The following is a 14,870-nucleotide window of genomic DNA, read 5'->3' as shown; positions in this document are numbered from 1 at the left end:
CACTTTCCATGAGACTTGCTGTTACTAAGGCTTGTTGGCTCCAATCTGGTCACCGACACCGCATTAAGCTGCAGACTTCGTGGGACACGCCGAATCCAGCTCCTGGTTGTTGTCGACGCCTCCTGGGCCTCGTGGCTGTAGAGTCAAGACACCTGTGATCACCTGAAATCACCCGACGACTGTGGGCATCCAGTTTCCTGGCCCCGGGTCACTGGCAAGTGACTTTGAACACTGTCCCCTCTGCTTTCAGTTCTTCCTTCTTCTGAATCCAGCCTTGGATTCCACCGGACACTTCTTCTGTCTTCACAAGCAGCAAGTCTTCTTTGGCTCCCATTGAAAACAACGCCTCAACCCGACACCAAAAGACACCTATGCTCCCGCTTCTCTGGGTGAGGTAACTCCTTCACTACGGTGCTCCTGTGTGTGTTGGCTCTAGAACTACTTACCCTGTAAGTGACTTGCTTGTAGACTCTCCCGAAGTATCCTAAAACTTTAAAATTCCAACCGCGACTTGCTCCATTGAAGTCTATTGGGATCCGCGGCTGTGTTCTCACACTTCAAGCGTCTCCCGTGGGTCCTTTACTTACCTGCTTTGGGTGGATTAGTGAGGCCACAGCGCTTCTGAAGGGCCTAGGCCTTGTCCCTTCTCAAGTCGATATTCCTAAACCTCTTTTTTAGTATATGGCCTGGTACGCCCCTAGGGCCCCAGCCATATTTGTGCTCAACTTGTTGTGAAACGTTGATTTGTGCATAGTAGAGTGTGTCTAGTAATAAATACATATATATTTTATATATATATATACCTGTGTGGTGTTCTTTCATTTAGTGATTCAAGAGATTATAAGCTAAAACAAGCTGCTTTACATTCCTCTGAGACTTAGCCTGAAGGCTGCTCTCCACAGCTACCACTAGGATAGCTTTGTTTAAAAGGTTGTCTTAAACCTATCTACCATAAGAGTCGAATTGTACTGGTGCAAGGTGGCCACTTTAACTAGTGACCAGCATATACCAGGCCAACTTCCACACCCGCCAAGAGCCTTTGGATGGTGGAGTCGGCCGGGGCATGGAACAACAGGCTGCCATCAAACAGAAGGTCGATGAGTCGCTCCCGAATATTCTCAGGGAATACTCCATCCTGATGCCAAGCATGGCGACGGAGAGCGACTGAAGAAGCCATGGCCCGGCCCAACACCTCCGAGATGTCCAGAGTGGAGAATAAACGCCACAAGCTGGTCGAGGCAAACATGTTGCACCCCCAAGAGTCCAGCCAGTGGGTCTCTCGGGACGGCGGAGTCAACAGTGGCAGTAGGGAGGGAAAAGCAGTCCGCAAAAGGGGGCTGGTGGCTGAGGGGTGAAGAGAAAGACACGCCGGGTCACGCAGCGCTGGGAGGTGCCGGTGCAGAAGATGCTGAGACACCGGGTCCCCTGAGTCAGGACACCTCCAAGCCCCCGTCAAGGAAGAAAGGAGCAAACCTTCAAAGGGATGTAAGACTTCCCTCCCACCAGAGCCCTGGTGGAGGACCTCCAATAGATGGTCCGCCGGAAGGTGAGTCACCGGGTCACCCATGCGCAGGATGCCCACGGCCGTGGACACCGAGTGAGCTAAGGCTGCACCCGCCTCCGTAGGGCCCCGTGGTGGAGAAAGCAGCTCCGCCGTGGGCGACGGCTGCAAACTAAGGTGACCATCCACGAGGCCAAGCGGGACGGGCAAGGGCCAGACCTGGAAGTCAGAAGGAGCCGAAGAATGAGGGACCTGCCGCTCTTCCGACGAACACCTCCCTTCGATGCTGGTGAGAAAGGCACCACACGGCGACCAGTCTCCGGGGAGGACGACACCAATATATAGCCTGCCTCCGGAGAAGAAGAAGCGTCCGAAGACGTATCCGCGGTACGACTCCTGCGCTGAGCCGTAGAGTCCACTGCTTGAGGCAGGACGTCGGCACCATCCAGCGTCACCGTACAAGGCACCTCCAAATCACCCCGGAGCGGAGACCGGAGTAGAGCTGGAACCGCACTGGCTCCGGGGCGGCGCCGGAATGGCGCCGACCCGACCCCCGCCGAGGCAGCCCCCTGCGTGGGAGAACAAGACGGGCCTGGGGAGTGGCACGAAGCCCTCCTCCAGCTGCGGCCCAGAATGAGGCGAAGATCGCTCGGCAACCCATGTGGCGGCGCCAGGGACGATTCAACTTCCGACTCGCCCTCCAACGAGGCAGCCGCCTGTGGGGAGGGACGAGACGGGCCAGGAGAGGTACGAGGGGTCCGGCCTCGACCCGGAGCGGGACGAGGAGGGTCCACCGACCCCTGTGGCTCCGCACGGTCCAGCTGCTGCCGGCGCCGTAGCGGCGTCACCTCGGCCTTAGACAGGAAAACCTTGTCAAAGGACAGAGAGGGGCTCGGGGATGCAACCCGAGCCCCGGCGACCTCCCGCGACACCACAGGGACCCCCGCGGGAGTTTGCGGCGAGGTAGAGAGGCCGTGGCCTGAAGGAGGTGCCCCAGAGGAGCGACACCCCAACAGCACCAAATCCTCCAAGCCTGGATCCGAACCAGCTGGCTCCAGGCCGGAGCCACTGGCGGCGCAGTGGAGGGCCCTGCGCAGGGCGAGGGATCCACCGACGCCCCAGGAGGGGAAGGGGGAGGAGGAGACACCAGCTAGGCCTGCAAAGCCGCCGCGTATGTCTCCATTTGGACTCTCGACGCCCCAACACCAGGAAACGGTGGATAGGACGACACGCGGGGCCGCATCACCCGCGGAGAGTCCATGCCCCCGGTAGGCCGTAAACCAGCCCCCGGGGACAAACTGCGACACTTACCCACCAGGGAGCGATGCTCACGTGAGATCGGAGAAGGGCGAAGATGACGACCACGGCCGTATCTGAAGCCGTCCGCCGAAGCAGACCGAGGGGAGGACGTCGACCTGGCGCTCCCGCCGCGACTTTGGCTTCAACTGTTGGCACGCCACACAATCTGTGGTCTGTGATCCTCCCCCAAACACCACATACAAATGAGGTGAGGGTCCGTCGCTGACATAAAATGCCCACAAAACGTGCAAGTTTTAAAGCCCGAAGGCATTCGCACACTGTTCCGTACCAAAAAGGAAATGGAAAAAAAGGGGCCCTAAACAGGCCCGTAGCAAGGATTGGTTCCGCGTTGCACGCGGAAAAGGAAAAAACTGACGTAGGCGCGCCGGGGCGGGTCTTATGTGACCTTGTTGACGTCACGTACGTGGGCGACGCCTGGGCGGAGTCGCGTGATGTCGCCCCCGGCACGCAGGGATGCTGTGGCAAAAAAGTTTCCGGATCCAGTCTTACGCCTGGGGATAATTCTACGTGAAGGAATCTGCAGCTAGTAGTCTCTATCAGATATGTACATTCTGACTCCTCACTGAAGCTAAATCAGATGAAGTCCCTTCAATTGCACATAATACGTTTAGTGGAAGTCACAGTGGAATTTAGGGAAACGAAAAGGCACCAGTTTGCAGGTTGATGCAATTTAGTTATTTAATGGAGCCTCAAAATGACTTTCAACAGAAAGCATACAAATTGTTGAGGGTAACATTGTACTATGTAATATTATTCTATGTAGCTCAGTCGATATCCAAAAATGAAAACATTTGATGTATTTTCATGCATTTCATGTATTTACAATAGCTACCCTGAGCCTGGAAAAGTCATGCCTATGTCTCACCTTATGCCTCTCTCAGTGTGTCGTATGCCTCCACCCTCTGGCTCATCTCAGGGCTCATTATGCTACTGTGGTCTCCAGGATGGCACTTTCCAGACTCTTCCCTTCTCTACCCATTCTTGCACCATCTCATACCTCCTTTAATGTTCAGATCTCCCAAACAAACCTTTCTAAACGCTTCCCTCTAACTATTCCCCCTCCACCTCCCCTTTACTCATCCAAAACCTCCTCCTACTGCTATTAGCGCTAAACAAAAAATAAAAATAAATTCTAAACCTTCCCTCTTCTATCCCCCCACTATCCTTTCAAACCAACTAACAAACCAACATGACCACCAATCAAATTAATTTTATATTTCCCTATACTAATTCCCCACTAATCCTGTTTGGGTTCCGGAGTAGCGTGCTACCCACCGAAAAGCGCTTTGACACCTCATCAGGGGTAGCATGACTTATAAAAATACAAATCCTTCCCTCTTCTATCCTTTTCAATCCAAATAAGAAACTCAAATGTCCACTGCTCAACCTAATTTCATATCTCCCTATATTAACTCACCGCTAATGCTCTTTGGGTTCCGGAGTGGCGTGCTACTCGCCGGAGAAAAGCGATTTGATGCCTCGACAGGAGTTGTAAGTGCTATATAAATGCAATTGCAATTCGATATTTTATTTTTTGTTAAAAAATATCCCAGCAGTCGCATAACTAAGGGTGCAATACCTTATGTGGCTAAACAAGGTCCCTTTACAACTCAACAGGGACACCTAGTAACAGCTAGTTTTGTGGATTTGATTTTATTACATATGCTACTGCTGGCATATTTTTAACAAAAAAAAATAATAAACATTATCATATGCAATGCCAAAAGCACAAAATATCAGTAATGCGAGACCTACTGCATTGCAAATGCTTGTTATTTTGATTCCTGTGCCTGTTTTGTGCCCCTGTGGGACAGGCTTCCAGATACCCCACATACTTACTACATGATGTGCGGGTGGCCACCGGAGGTGGCCACGGTGAGCAGACCTAAACAAATAGGAGTATCAACGGTGTATGACATAACGTTCATAATCACGATTCCATACTAACCTGTATTTCTTTCCAAAAAAGTTTTTCTCTGTCATAGAAGCCTCCGAAATCTTGAAACTGTCGAAGCAATTCAATCGGGGGTTGAGAACCATATCGATCCAATCTTGGCATGTTTAAGTCATCCACAAAAATAATTACTCTCTTATTGCCTGGTGCACCTTTAAAAAAAGAAAAGATAAAAAAAAAAAAAAGAAATGTTATTCTCACGTTCAACAATTTCTTTTACATACAGTATTAATGCAGATAAAACTTCTCACTGTATCTCATTTACGTTTTGCTTATACACTGCATGTACAGAGGTTATGTAGAGAAGCAAGGTGCAAAATATACTACAATGCTGCAATCTAGGGGTAGAATTTGAGTACTGCAGATTGTCATTGCTTTATATTTCTGACTTACGATGCCCATACACTGTTTCTTTTGCAGTGATTTATTCAGTTATTTATGTAAAGGGTATTATAAATGTTTTTAAGTAACGGCAGTCCATGTCCACGAAAGTGGTCTGGCCTCTAGACAACCTTTAGCCATTAATATTCCTGCTGTTGCATCACAATACCAGCGGCCATGATAAGACATTATGACCGCTGGTATTATGAAATAACAGCAGGGCACAAGTCCTATAAAAATAAGTGGGGCGACTGACTAAATTAGATACTATGCAAGTGACATTATGACGCCTGCCTTCACAGCACATGATGTCACGACGTAGCGCTATAAAAGAAATAAACTAGTGCTATTTAAATTATTTGTGTAAATACTGGGACAGACCATGCCCTCTAACAGTCTTACAGTGTCTGCACTTATATACAGGGACAGAACAAATGCAAAAACATGCATCTCAAATACCTGTCAAGAGATAGCAAGCTGTGTGCCTTTGTTTCCCTCTGCGGCATTTACATTTAAGTGTGAGGTTCCAGCCGCTTCCAGTCAAGATATAAAAAAGAAGGCCTGATGCCTCCTTAACTTAGGCCTAGCTGGAGGTGAAAAAAAGCCCTCTCGCTGCCTGCACTTTGAAACAATTTCAACATATTCTTTCTCTAGAAATATCAGGGAGCAAGATATTAGATGTGTTAGATTCTGCTAAAAATGAGAAAGCTGCAGGCCCGGACGCAATACCGATCGAGGTCTATTCGATGTTGAGAGAAGAAATCATTCCAGTCTGGCTGATGCTGTTTAATGAAATACTAAAGGGTTTATCTCCTCTGCCGGACTCATGGTGTGACGCTGTTATCACCTTGATCCTGAAGCCCGGTAAGGATCCTCTTCAATGTCACTCGTATCGACCAATTTCTCTATTAAATGTCGATTATAAGGTCTTTGCAGGGATTTTAAATAAACGGCTTTGTAAGATTATAGGCCAAATAATCCACGAAGATCAAAAGGGTTTTCTTCCGGGTAGGCAGATGTCAGATTTGGTATATACTTTAGTTGAAATAGTGGATATGGCGTCATCACAGGGCCTCCCATTGTCAATCATTACGGTCGATGCGGCTAAAGCCTTTGATAGTGTGAATTGGCATTTTTTAGCTAGAACCTTGAATGTCTGAAACTCCCAGTTTTAGAGAAGTTATTTAAAAAAATGTATAGATCACCACGGGCTCGGATTCTGGTTAATGGAAGCCTCTCTCCTGTCGTTAATAAAGAACGCGGTACTAGGCAAGGATGCCCACTGTCCCCAATTTAATTTGGTATTTACATGAAACCCCTGGCCCAGAGTTTAAGATTAAATAAAACAATTGCTCCTTTCAAAATTGGGAGGGTTCGTAAGGAAAATAGCTCTATATGCAGACGATCTAGTGGTATTTTCCACCAATGTGGACATTACATTAAAAGAACTTATCTCCGAAACTCAAGCTTTTGGAATGCTTTCTGGTTATGAAATAAACAAAGATAAAACAGAGATTATGGCATGGAATATTGCCAATCAGGAGGGGTCCACCGCTGCAGATCTTAGATATCTTGGAATCACAATAACTAAAGATCCCAAGGAAATTCCAAGAGTTAATTTAGATAGAATCTCAAAGGAAGTTAAGCTCCTCTTAAAAAGATGGTAGAACATACCACTCTCCCATTTTGGCAGGGTTAATTTGATTAAAATGTGTGTCCTCCCGAAATACACGTATCTTTTTAATAATATACTGATAGAATTTCCAAAAGCTGAGAGTCTCAAAATCCAAGGCAAAATGTCCTCTTTTATTTGGGGAGGTAAAGGGATTAGGTTGTCCTGGAAAAAACGTAGATGCAAATTAATTCAAGGTGGTATGGGTTTACCTGATCTCCAGCTCTATTGTGTGGCTTACCAATTAAAAAATGCAATGATGTTACTGCTTACCCCAGATAATTAATTGATAGGTAGCATGTTCAAAGCTATGTTGGATGGGGTAGGGGAGTATGGCTTTATGTACAAATTTGGCTCTCCTAATTCTTTCAAAAGAGTGCGCCTGAAGACGCTGGGTATGGCGGCCAAGTTATGGTCGGACTGTCGAGACTGCTTGGGGCTCACCTATTATAGTGACAGAGCACCAGTGTGGGATTCTCCTGGAAACCCGGAGTGCCTTTTAGACGCTCTAGCTCAGCCACTGAACGAGGCAGGTGTTTTACATTGGGGAGATGTGGTAGTGGGTAACAAGTGTCATCCTTGGGAATTCTGGAGCCATATCATGAATGGAACCTTGTTCAGATTTAAATTCTACCACCTTACATCATGGTGTAAGAGTCAAAGCTGGTCTCTTTTGGAGGACAATGACATGGAAAATTAATTACAAAACTTGGCCCCTAGGAAGAAAGAAGTTGTTTTATGGTATAACTATCTTCTGGCTGCAGCAGAAAAAAGGATGGATAAGCCATGCCGGGTCTGGGAGAATTACTTGCTGAGTGAAGAGCAGAAAGAGTTATGGCAAGTATCTATAGATATGCTTTACCCTGTGATTAAATCTGCTGTTCTCAGAAGAAACCACTTTTTCACACTCAATAGGATATACTGGACCCCACTAAAAACTTCCAGAATGAAGGGTGGAGGAGAAGCCAGGTGCTGGAGGTGTGGATTCCAGAACACGGACTACGTTCATGTATTCGCTTCTTGCCCCAAGATAGAAGAATTCTGGACTGATGTTGGTAAGACCATCTCCAGGGTTATGGGTGCCGATGTGGAGGTAAGCTCAACTCTCATCTTATTTGGCATTGTACCTATGTTGGGTGGGGTATGCAACCAGACTGGGCCACAATATAAATTGGTGTTTTACCTGATTTTGTTGGCAAGGAGAGAGATTTTCAAATTGTGGCGCCAGGAAGCTCCTCCCAGTTGGAATGCCTGGTGGAACTCAGTCACGTATTTTAGAGTTGTTGCTCAGAGGGTAAATGTTTTTAGAGAGGCCAGATTCTGGGTTGTTTTTGAATTGGTTGGATGACCCTCTTTGAGATTATTTGAGGTTATCTTATAATAGACCAGGGTACAGGATAAGTTTCTATGATTAAAACCTCTGGGTCAGCTCAAGTTGAGTATATACGGGCATTCCCCGTAAAGAATATACCAGCTGAGACTAAGAACCATCAAAGTTATCTGCGCCAGAGGTGGTACAGGTTGAGAGGCGGCAGTAGCTAAGGAGGTCATATCAGAGAAAAAAAAGGAACATTTCAACATTTTTCTGTGGGCCCCAACTTCTTGACAGGGGGGACGGCGTCCACCTTGTGAAAATAGTGGGTGGAGGCTGTGGACCTGCGTGTACTCCAAACCTTTGCCCTGTATAACAGCATGAATACTCCTGGCTGAAGATTGTATATACGATGTGTGTTGTTTTGTCACAAAGAAAGGAGTTCTTTTTTAGGACGGAAGCCCTTACCCACCAAAAGGTGACATGCTATTCGGCCCCGCCAACTCACGCAGACAATGGGAAAAAAGCAGCCTGGGCCACAGCTCTTTCTTTAGAGGCGATCTGAGGATTAAAGTAGATACATCCCTATGTTAGTGGTGTGGGTGAGTGGCAATATGTTGATATTTCTCTCTGGGTGAATTAAATCCCCAGCTTTTTAATCCTGCCCATTGGCACAACAATAAAACTTTTGTCTACTAAGAAGCAGTTTTCATAAATGTTCCTTCACCACTTACATTACCACCACCGCACTAATATACCTCAACAAACCCACTATCATAGGGACTTGCCAACCATGTTACATCATAGGTTTGTAACCCTTGCTGGCATTTCTCCTAATGCCAGAGTGAAGAGGGGCCCTATGATGAAGCATATCACCTCCGAGTGGGTTAGGCTTTCCATACTAACACAAGGACTCCTTTCATAGTAACAAAACACATATTGTATATGCACACTTTAGCTAGGAGCATTCGTGTTGTTGTATATATTTTTTAGCAGACATACTCCATGCCATAATCTTTAATTTTCCCTCTAGTGCCTATGTTGGTATTAAGAACCTGAAGGATTATATTGATGCCCCATTTTGGAATATACAGCCATGTTCTGTAATGTAACAAGAGATAATTCTAGGATGTCAATAAGACCCTAAAGATACTGCTATAATATTGTGATGCTTTTTAAATACTAAAATGAATCATCACTGTCGATTTCTATGCCATTTCTTTATGCTATAACCCCTGATTTGTAAGGAATGCATGATTGGATATCTGGTGCCAGATGTCTACATGTTGTAGTGCACCCCACCTACCTGTCTTTCTTCATAAAAGGGACATCCCTTATCAACAACCTATAAATCTGTAAATAATGTGTAAAATGACTATGGCTTTATATGGTTGGTGTGACGAACAAGTTACTTACCTTCAGTCACGCATTATCTGGTAGAGACTCTATCTAGCTGCAGATTCTTTACCTTTGAATTTCCCAGGTGTCAGACTGGATCTGGAAACTTTTGCTGAGCAATACCCCTTGCGCGCATTGTCGGGTGGCTCCATTCGGGTCTGCGTGACGTCAACGGTAGCATGGGTTATGACGTTGCAGTGCCTATATAGGCACCACCCAGTGCGGGGACATCAATATGTTTTTTCCACGCCAGAAGCGCAGTGCCATGAAGTAACTGACGTGGTTGTGTGCAAAACTAGGGCCCTGAAAGGGGGAACAACCCTAGTCCTACTACATAAGTCCACAAAGCGGGGAGGCATGGGTGGGGCTGTAAGGAATCTGCAGCTAGATAGAGTCTCTACCAGATAATGCGTTACCAAAGGTAAATAACTTGTTCATCTGATAGAGACTTCTAGCTGCAGATTCCTTACCTTTGAATCAGATACCCGAGCCTTACCATCCAGGTAGTGGGTTGCGGACTCATAATCTAAACTAAGAAGTCTTGCAGGTCTGAACGGGGCAAAGAGCTCGTCCATACGCACTTGACCATCAAGGCAATAATGTTTTGAGAACGTATACAATGATGCCCACGTTGCTGCCTGACAGATGTCTTGGACTGGGACACCCTCGAACCAAGGCCGTAGATGCAGGCTTTCCCCTGGTGGAGTGGGTTCTTAATCCCACAGGGGGCTGCTTCTTCGCCAAGGCGTAACAAATCTTGATGCAGAAAACGGCCCAGTGACAGATGGTCCTTTTCTGCACTGCCCTTCCCTTCTTTACTCCCACATACCCCTCAAAAAGTTGGTCTTCCACCCGGAACTCTTTTACGCGGTCAAGGTAGAACAACGCTCTTTTTTGGTCCAGTGGGTGGAGATGCTCCTCTTCCTTGGAGGGATGTGGGGGAGCAAAGAAGGTGGGCTAGGTAATAGACTGACCCTGATGGAATGGAACCACCACCTTTGGTAAGAATGGTGCCCTGGTGCGAAGCACCACCTTGTCTGGAAAGGACATAAGATAAGGAGGCAGGCTGGATAATACCTGCAATTCACTCACCCTCCGGGTCGATGTAATCGCCACCAAGAAAGCTGTTTTGATGGGCAACAGCCGAAGGGACAATTGTGCAAAGGCTCGAAAGGATCACACATCAGGTAAGTAAGGACCAAATTAAGGTCCCATTGTGGCATAACAAAGGGCGCAGGTGGAAATAATTGGCCCAGCCCTTTCAGAAATCAATTTACAATAGGAGATTTAAAGAGAGAAGGTAGGTCTGGCATCCGCAATAAAGCAGACAGAGCAGAGAGGCAACCTTCGAGGGTTCCCAAAGCAGAACCCTGCTGGGCAAGAGTTAGAATGAATAAAAGGACAATAGAAAGAGAATCAGAAAGAGGGTCAATGGACTTTTCTGTACAGTACGGCAGGTGTATACTGTCTTAGTGGAGGGCCGCCTGGCTACCAGAGTGACATTACAGACTTCGGGAGGAAGGTCAAAAGCTATTAACTGTCGCCGATCAATCTCCATGCATGGAGGTGCAGAGTTGAGAGGTTCGGGTGATGAACCCTACCCTGTTGCTGCGACAGAAGCTCCTCCCGATGAGCCCACCTGATCGGAGGATCGACACTCATGCTCAGAAACAGGGCCGGCTTTAGCGCTGGTGGCGCCCTGTGTAACTTTGTTTGTTGGTGCCCCCCCAATGACCACCTCAACCACGGATTCTCTCACTAGCACCCTTTAACAGTGACCAAGTCTCCATAACCACACTCTCAGATTCATTGAATAAGTTATATAGCACCACTCATACCAGTGTAGGGTGTCAGAGCACTTTACATCACACACACATTACACAGAGACAATCATATGTGTGTAAATCAGTGTATAGGAAATGTTACATAAGCCAAAGGACTAAAAGTGTAGGAGTCACATGACATCCATATTGGTAGGCAGTATAGTTTAAGAGTGCTTGGTGTGGAGAAGCACAAACTCAGAGTTGAAAAAGAAACGGCACAGTTGGGAGTTTTCCATAAGAATAAGAATCGTTTTCTAGCCAAATTAACCCTTTATGCAACATTAATCAATGTTCTAATGTATACTTTGCAGTGCGTATGCAGTTCTGTGATGAAAGTTAATAGCTCACTGTTGAATATTAGGACTTTAGGTTATAAATTGCAAGTAACAAAAGGATGTCTCTTTTTAAAAGCAGTAACCTGATGATCTGTTTACATTATATGCACTCTGTAATCTACTTGGTACGCGTTCTTTGCAGCAGGCATATTAACCCTCTGCACTAACTTCATATAAGTCAAAACCGCAACTATACAAAACGCTGATCTCATGACATTTTTGTGAGGCCTGGTAATTGCCGTAGGAATGAAACACTGCAGCAGGTGCTTGAAAAACATACTAAACTTGCAAACACGTCGCCCCCAGGAAGCCAGCACCCGGTGCAGTGGCACCGGTCGCACCGCCCTAGAGCCGGCCCTGCTCAGAAGTTCTTGATCCCAGACTCTCCTTGCCCAGTCGGGTGCCACAAGAATGACTTGGGCCCTGTCGCTCCTGATCTTCTTCAGAACCCTGGGCAGGAGTGGTATCGGCAGAAAGGCGTACAACAGGCCTGAGCTCCATTCGCAAAGAAACACGTCGCAGTTCGATAGCCCCTTGGAAACTCCAGCGCGCAGTACTGCTGACATTGCGCGTTCTCTTTGGAGGCGAACAAATCTAACCAAGGTTCTCCCCACTGCTGAAAGAGACCATGTGCCACCTCTGACTGGAGACGCCATTCGTGATGGCTGAGATCATCCGCCCGGGCGTTCAGAGAACCTGCCAGGTGTTGAACCACCAGGGATATGCCCTGCTGTTCCAGCCATGTTCAGAGGCGCAGGGCCCCTCGATAAAGGGTCCACGGCCCCACCCTGCCCTGCTTGTTGCAGTACCACATGGCAGTGATGTTGTACGTGAACACCTGCACCAGCTTCCCCTTGACAGAGGGAAGAAATGCTTTCAATGCCAACCAAACCGCTCGGAGCTCCAACAAATTTATGTGGAGCCAGTGAGCCCTGCTCGCCACCTCTCCCATGTGCCCGCCCCATCCCAGAAGTGGCGCATCTGTCACGCCTGTGTAATCTGGTTGGGGAAGGGAGAGAGGACTGCCGTTGAGCCAATTGCGGTTTGTTAACCACTCCTTCACAGTTCCTTACGAGATCTGAACCACGTCAGTGAGATTTTCCCAATGCTGTCCCCATTGAAACTTCAACTCCCACTGCAGAGCCTGCACACGCCACCCGGTGAAACTTACCAACAGGATGCAGGAGGCCATGAGACCCAACAGCCTCAGAGTCAACCTCACCGAAACCAAGGATAGAGACTGAAACATCGGAATCATAGCCTGAATATCCTGGACTCGCTGCTCGGGAGTATAAGCCCAAAACTGCACTGCGTCCAGAACAGCTCTGATGAAAAGGAGTATCTGAGAAGGAGTCAGGTGTGACATCGGCACATTTATAGAGAACCCCAGTGAATGCAGGAGTTGCGCCGTAGTCTGAAGGTGGGAGACGACTGCTTGGGGCGAGGACGCCTTCAACAGCCAGTCGTCAAGGTAAGACTGACACCCTTAACCTGCGCAGATTAGCTGCAACCACTGCCATCCCCTTGGTGAACACCCGAGGGGCACTGGTAAGACCAAGGGAGAGCACGGTAAACTGAAAGTGCTCACGGCCTACCTTGAACCACAGGTAACGCCTGTGGCCTGGCAGGATGGGAATGTGAAAATATGCATCCTGCAGGTCCAACGCTACCATCCATTTTTCTTAGTCTAGGGCAGACTAGACCTGTGCCAAAGTGAGCATTTTGAATTTCTCCTTTTTGAGGAAGAGATTGATGGTCCAAAGATCCAAAATGGGCTGTAGACCCTTGTTCTTCTTCGGAATCAAAAATAGCGGGAATAACAGCCACTGCCTACTTCTGAAACTGGGAACCTCTCTATAGCTCCTTTGGCCAAAAGAGCTCTAACTTCCTCTTGGAGCAACTTTAAATGATCCTCTGTCAGCCGTTCCTGACTTGGCGGAATAGGAGGAGGAAAAGAAAGGAAAGGAAGAGATTAGCCCTCCTGGACGATCTGCAAGACCCACTTGTCTGTTGTTATAGATCTCCAGCAGGGGAGATGATGACGAATTCTCCCACCCACTGGAGTAGTGTGGTCCTGCAGAATCAGCCTAGGATTGCTTGGAGGTTGCGGCTGCTGGGGGCAGTGTGTTGGACAACTTCTGGCCTCCATTCCGAGGACTGACTGTACTGCGTCCACGCACAGCTTGGGTAGTCTGAGCGGGACGGTGCCTAGGATAGGGCTGATGTGGCTGGAAACCCCTTCTGTTGTCACGAAACTGGCAAAAGGAAGACTAGCCACGAGGAGTGGAGGAGAGGCCCAAAGATCTGGCCATAGCTCAAGAGTCCTTGAACCTGACCAGGGCCGAGTCTGCCCTTTCCCCAAAAAGACGGGTTCCGCCAAAGACCCGGAACCAGGATCGGATCCCAGAGGCTCCACCGGTGCCGTGGCCGGAGCCGATGGCGTCAAACCCGATGGGGCCCCATCCGACCCGGCAGGGCATGAGGGCTCACCAACGTGGTTGTTCCGCTCAAATACGCGGCGTATGGCCTCGTAAAGCTCTTTAACTCAAGTGGGAGTCGCTCCGGCTCCAGGAAAGGGTGGAAGGTACAAAGTTGACTCTGGGTTCGGCTGCGCAGAACCGTGTCTAGAGCGTCGGTGCTACTGACCTTTCTCAATGACAGACGCCAGTTGAGGTGAAGTCGAAGTCCATTTGGTCTTCTTCTTCTTGTGCCTCTTCCCCAAGTGTCCAGAGGACCTCGAATGGGAGGAAGAGGACTTAGGGCTTAGTGAGCGGTCCTGCAACTTCCTCTTCTTCGAACGGGACTGCGACCTCCTCGGAGACTCGCTTGACGGTGTCGACTGCAGGGCCATAAGCAACTTCACCGCTCGCTCCCTCAAGATCTTCGGGGCCATCGCCCAATAGTCTCAACACGACCTAGTATTGTGGTCGCGTTCAAGACACCACAGACATACGCAGTGGAGATCGGTGACCGACATCATGCGGGAACAAGTCCTGCATGGTTTGAAACCTGTCTTTCTCAAAGACATCCCTCGCACACGAAGTCAAATCCAAAAATATCAACAAAAGTCGAGAAAAAGCCTGCCAAAAAGCAGCAGAGGGGTAGCTCTTCCTGGATCGGTGCTTAACTGGTGCGGAAAGAAAAAAACTGACATCCGCGCGCCTGGGTGGCGTC

General features: G+C 48.2%; 1 protein-coding gene across 2 annotated transcripts in view; it reads right to left on the bottom strand.

The window, feature by feature from the left end:
- DNAH6 (dynein axonemal heavy chain 6) overlaps positions 1 to 14,870 on the bottom strand; it is a 2,458,578-nt gene that overhangs the window by 1,154,074 nt on the left and 1,289,634 nt on the right. For both annotated transcript variants that reach the window (XM_085636629.1, XM_085636630.1), the window contains one exon: positions 4,770 to 4,927. In XM_085636629.1, coding sequence (XP_085492755.1) covers positions 4,770 to 4,927 — 158 coding nt within the window. The remainder of the gene's footprint in view (positions 1 to 4,769; positions 4,928 to 14,870) is intronic.

Source organism: Triturus cristatus, chromosome 2_1 (genome assembly GCF_964204655.1).
Source record: "Triturus cristatus chromosome 2_1, aTriCri1.1, whole genome shotgun sequence".
In the NCBI taxonomy this organism is placed as follows: Eukaryota; Metazoa; Chordata; class Amphibia; order Caudata; family Salamandridae; genus Triturus; species Triturus cristatus.
This window is presented reverse-complemented; position numbering and strand designations above follow the sequence as displayed.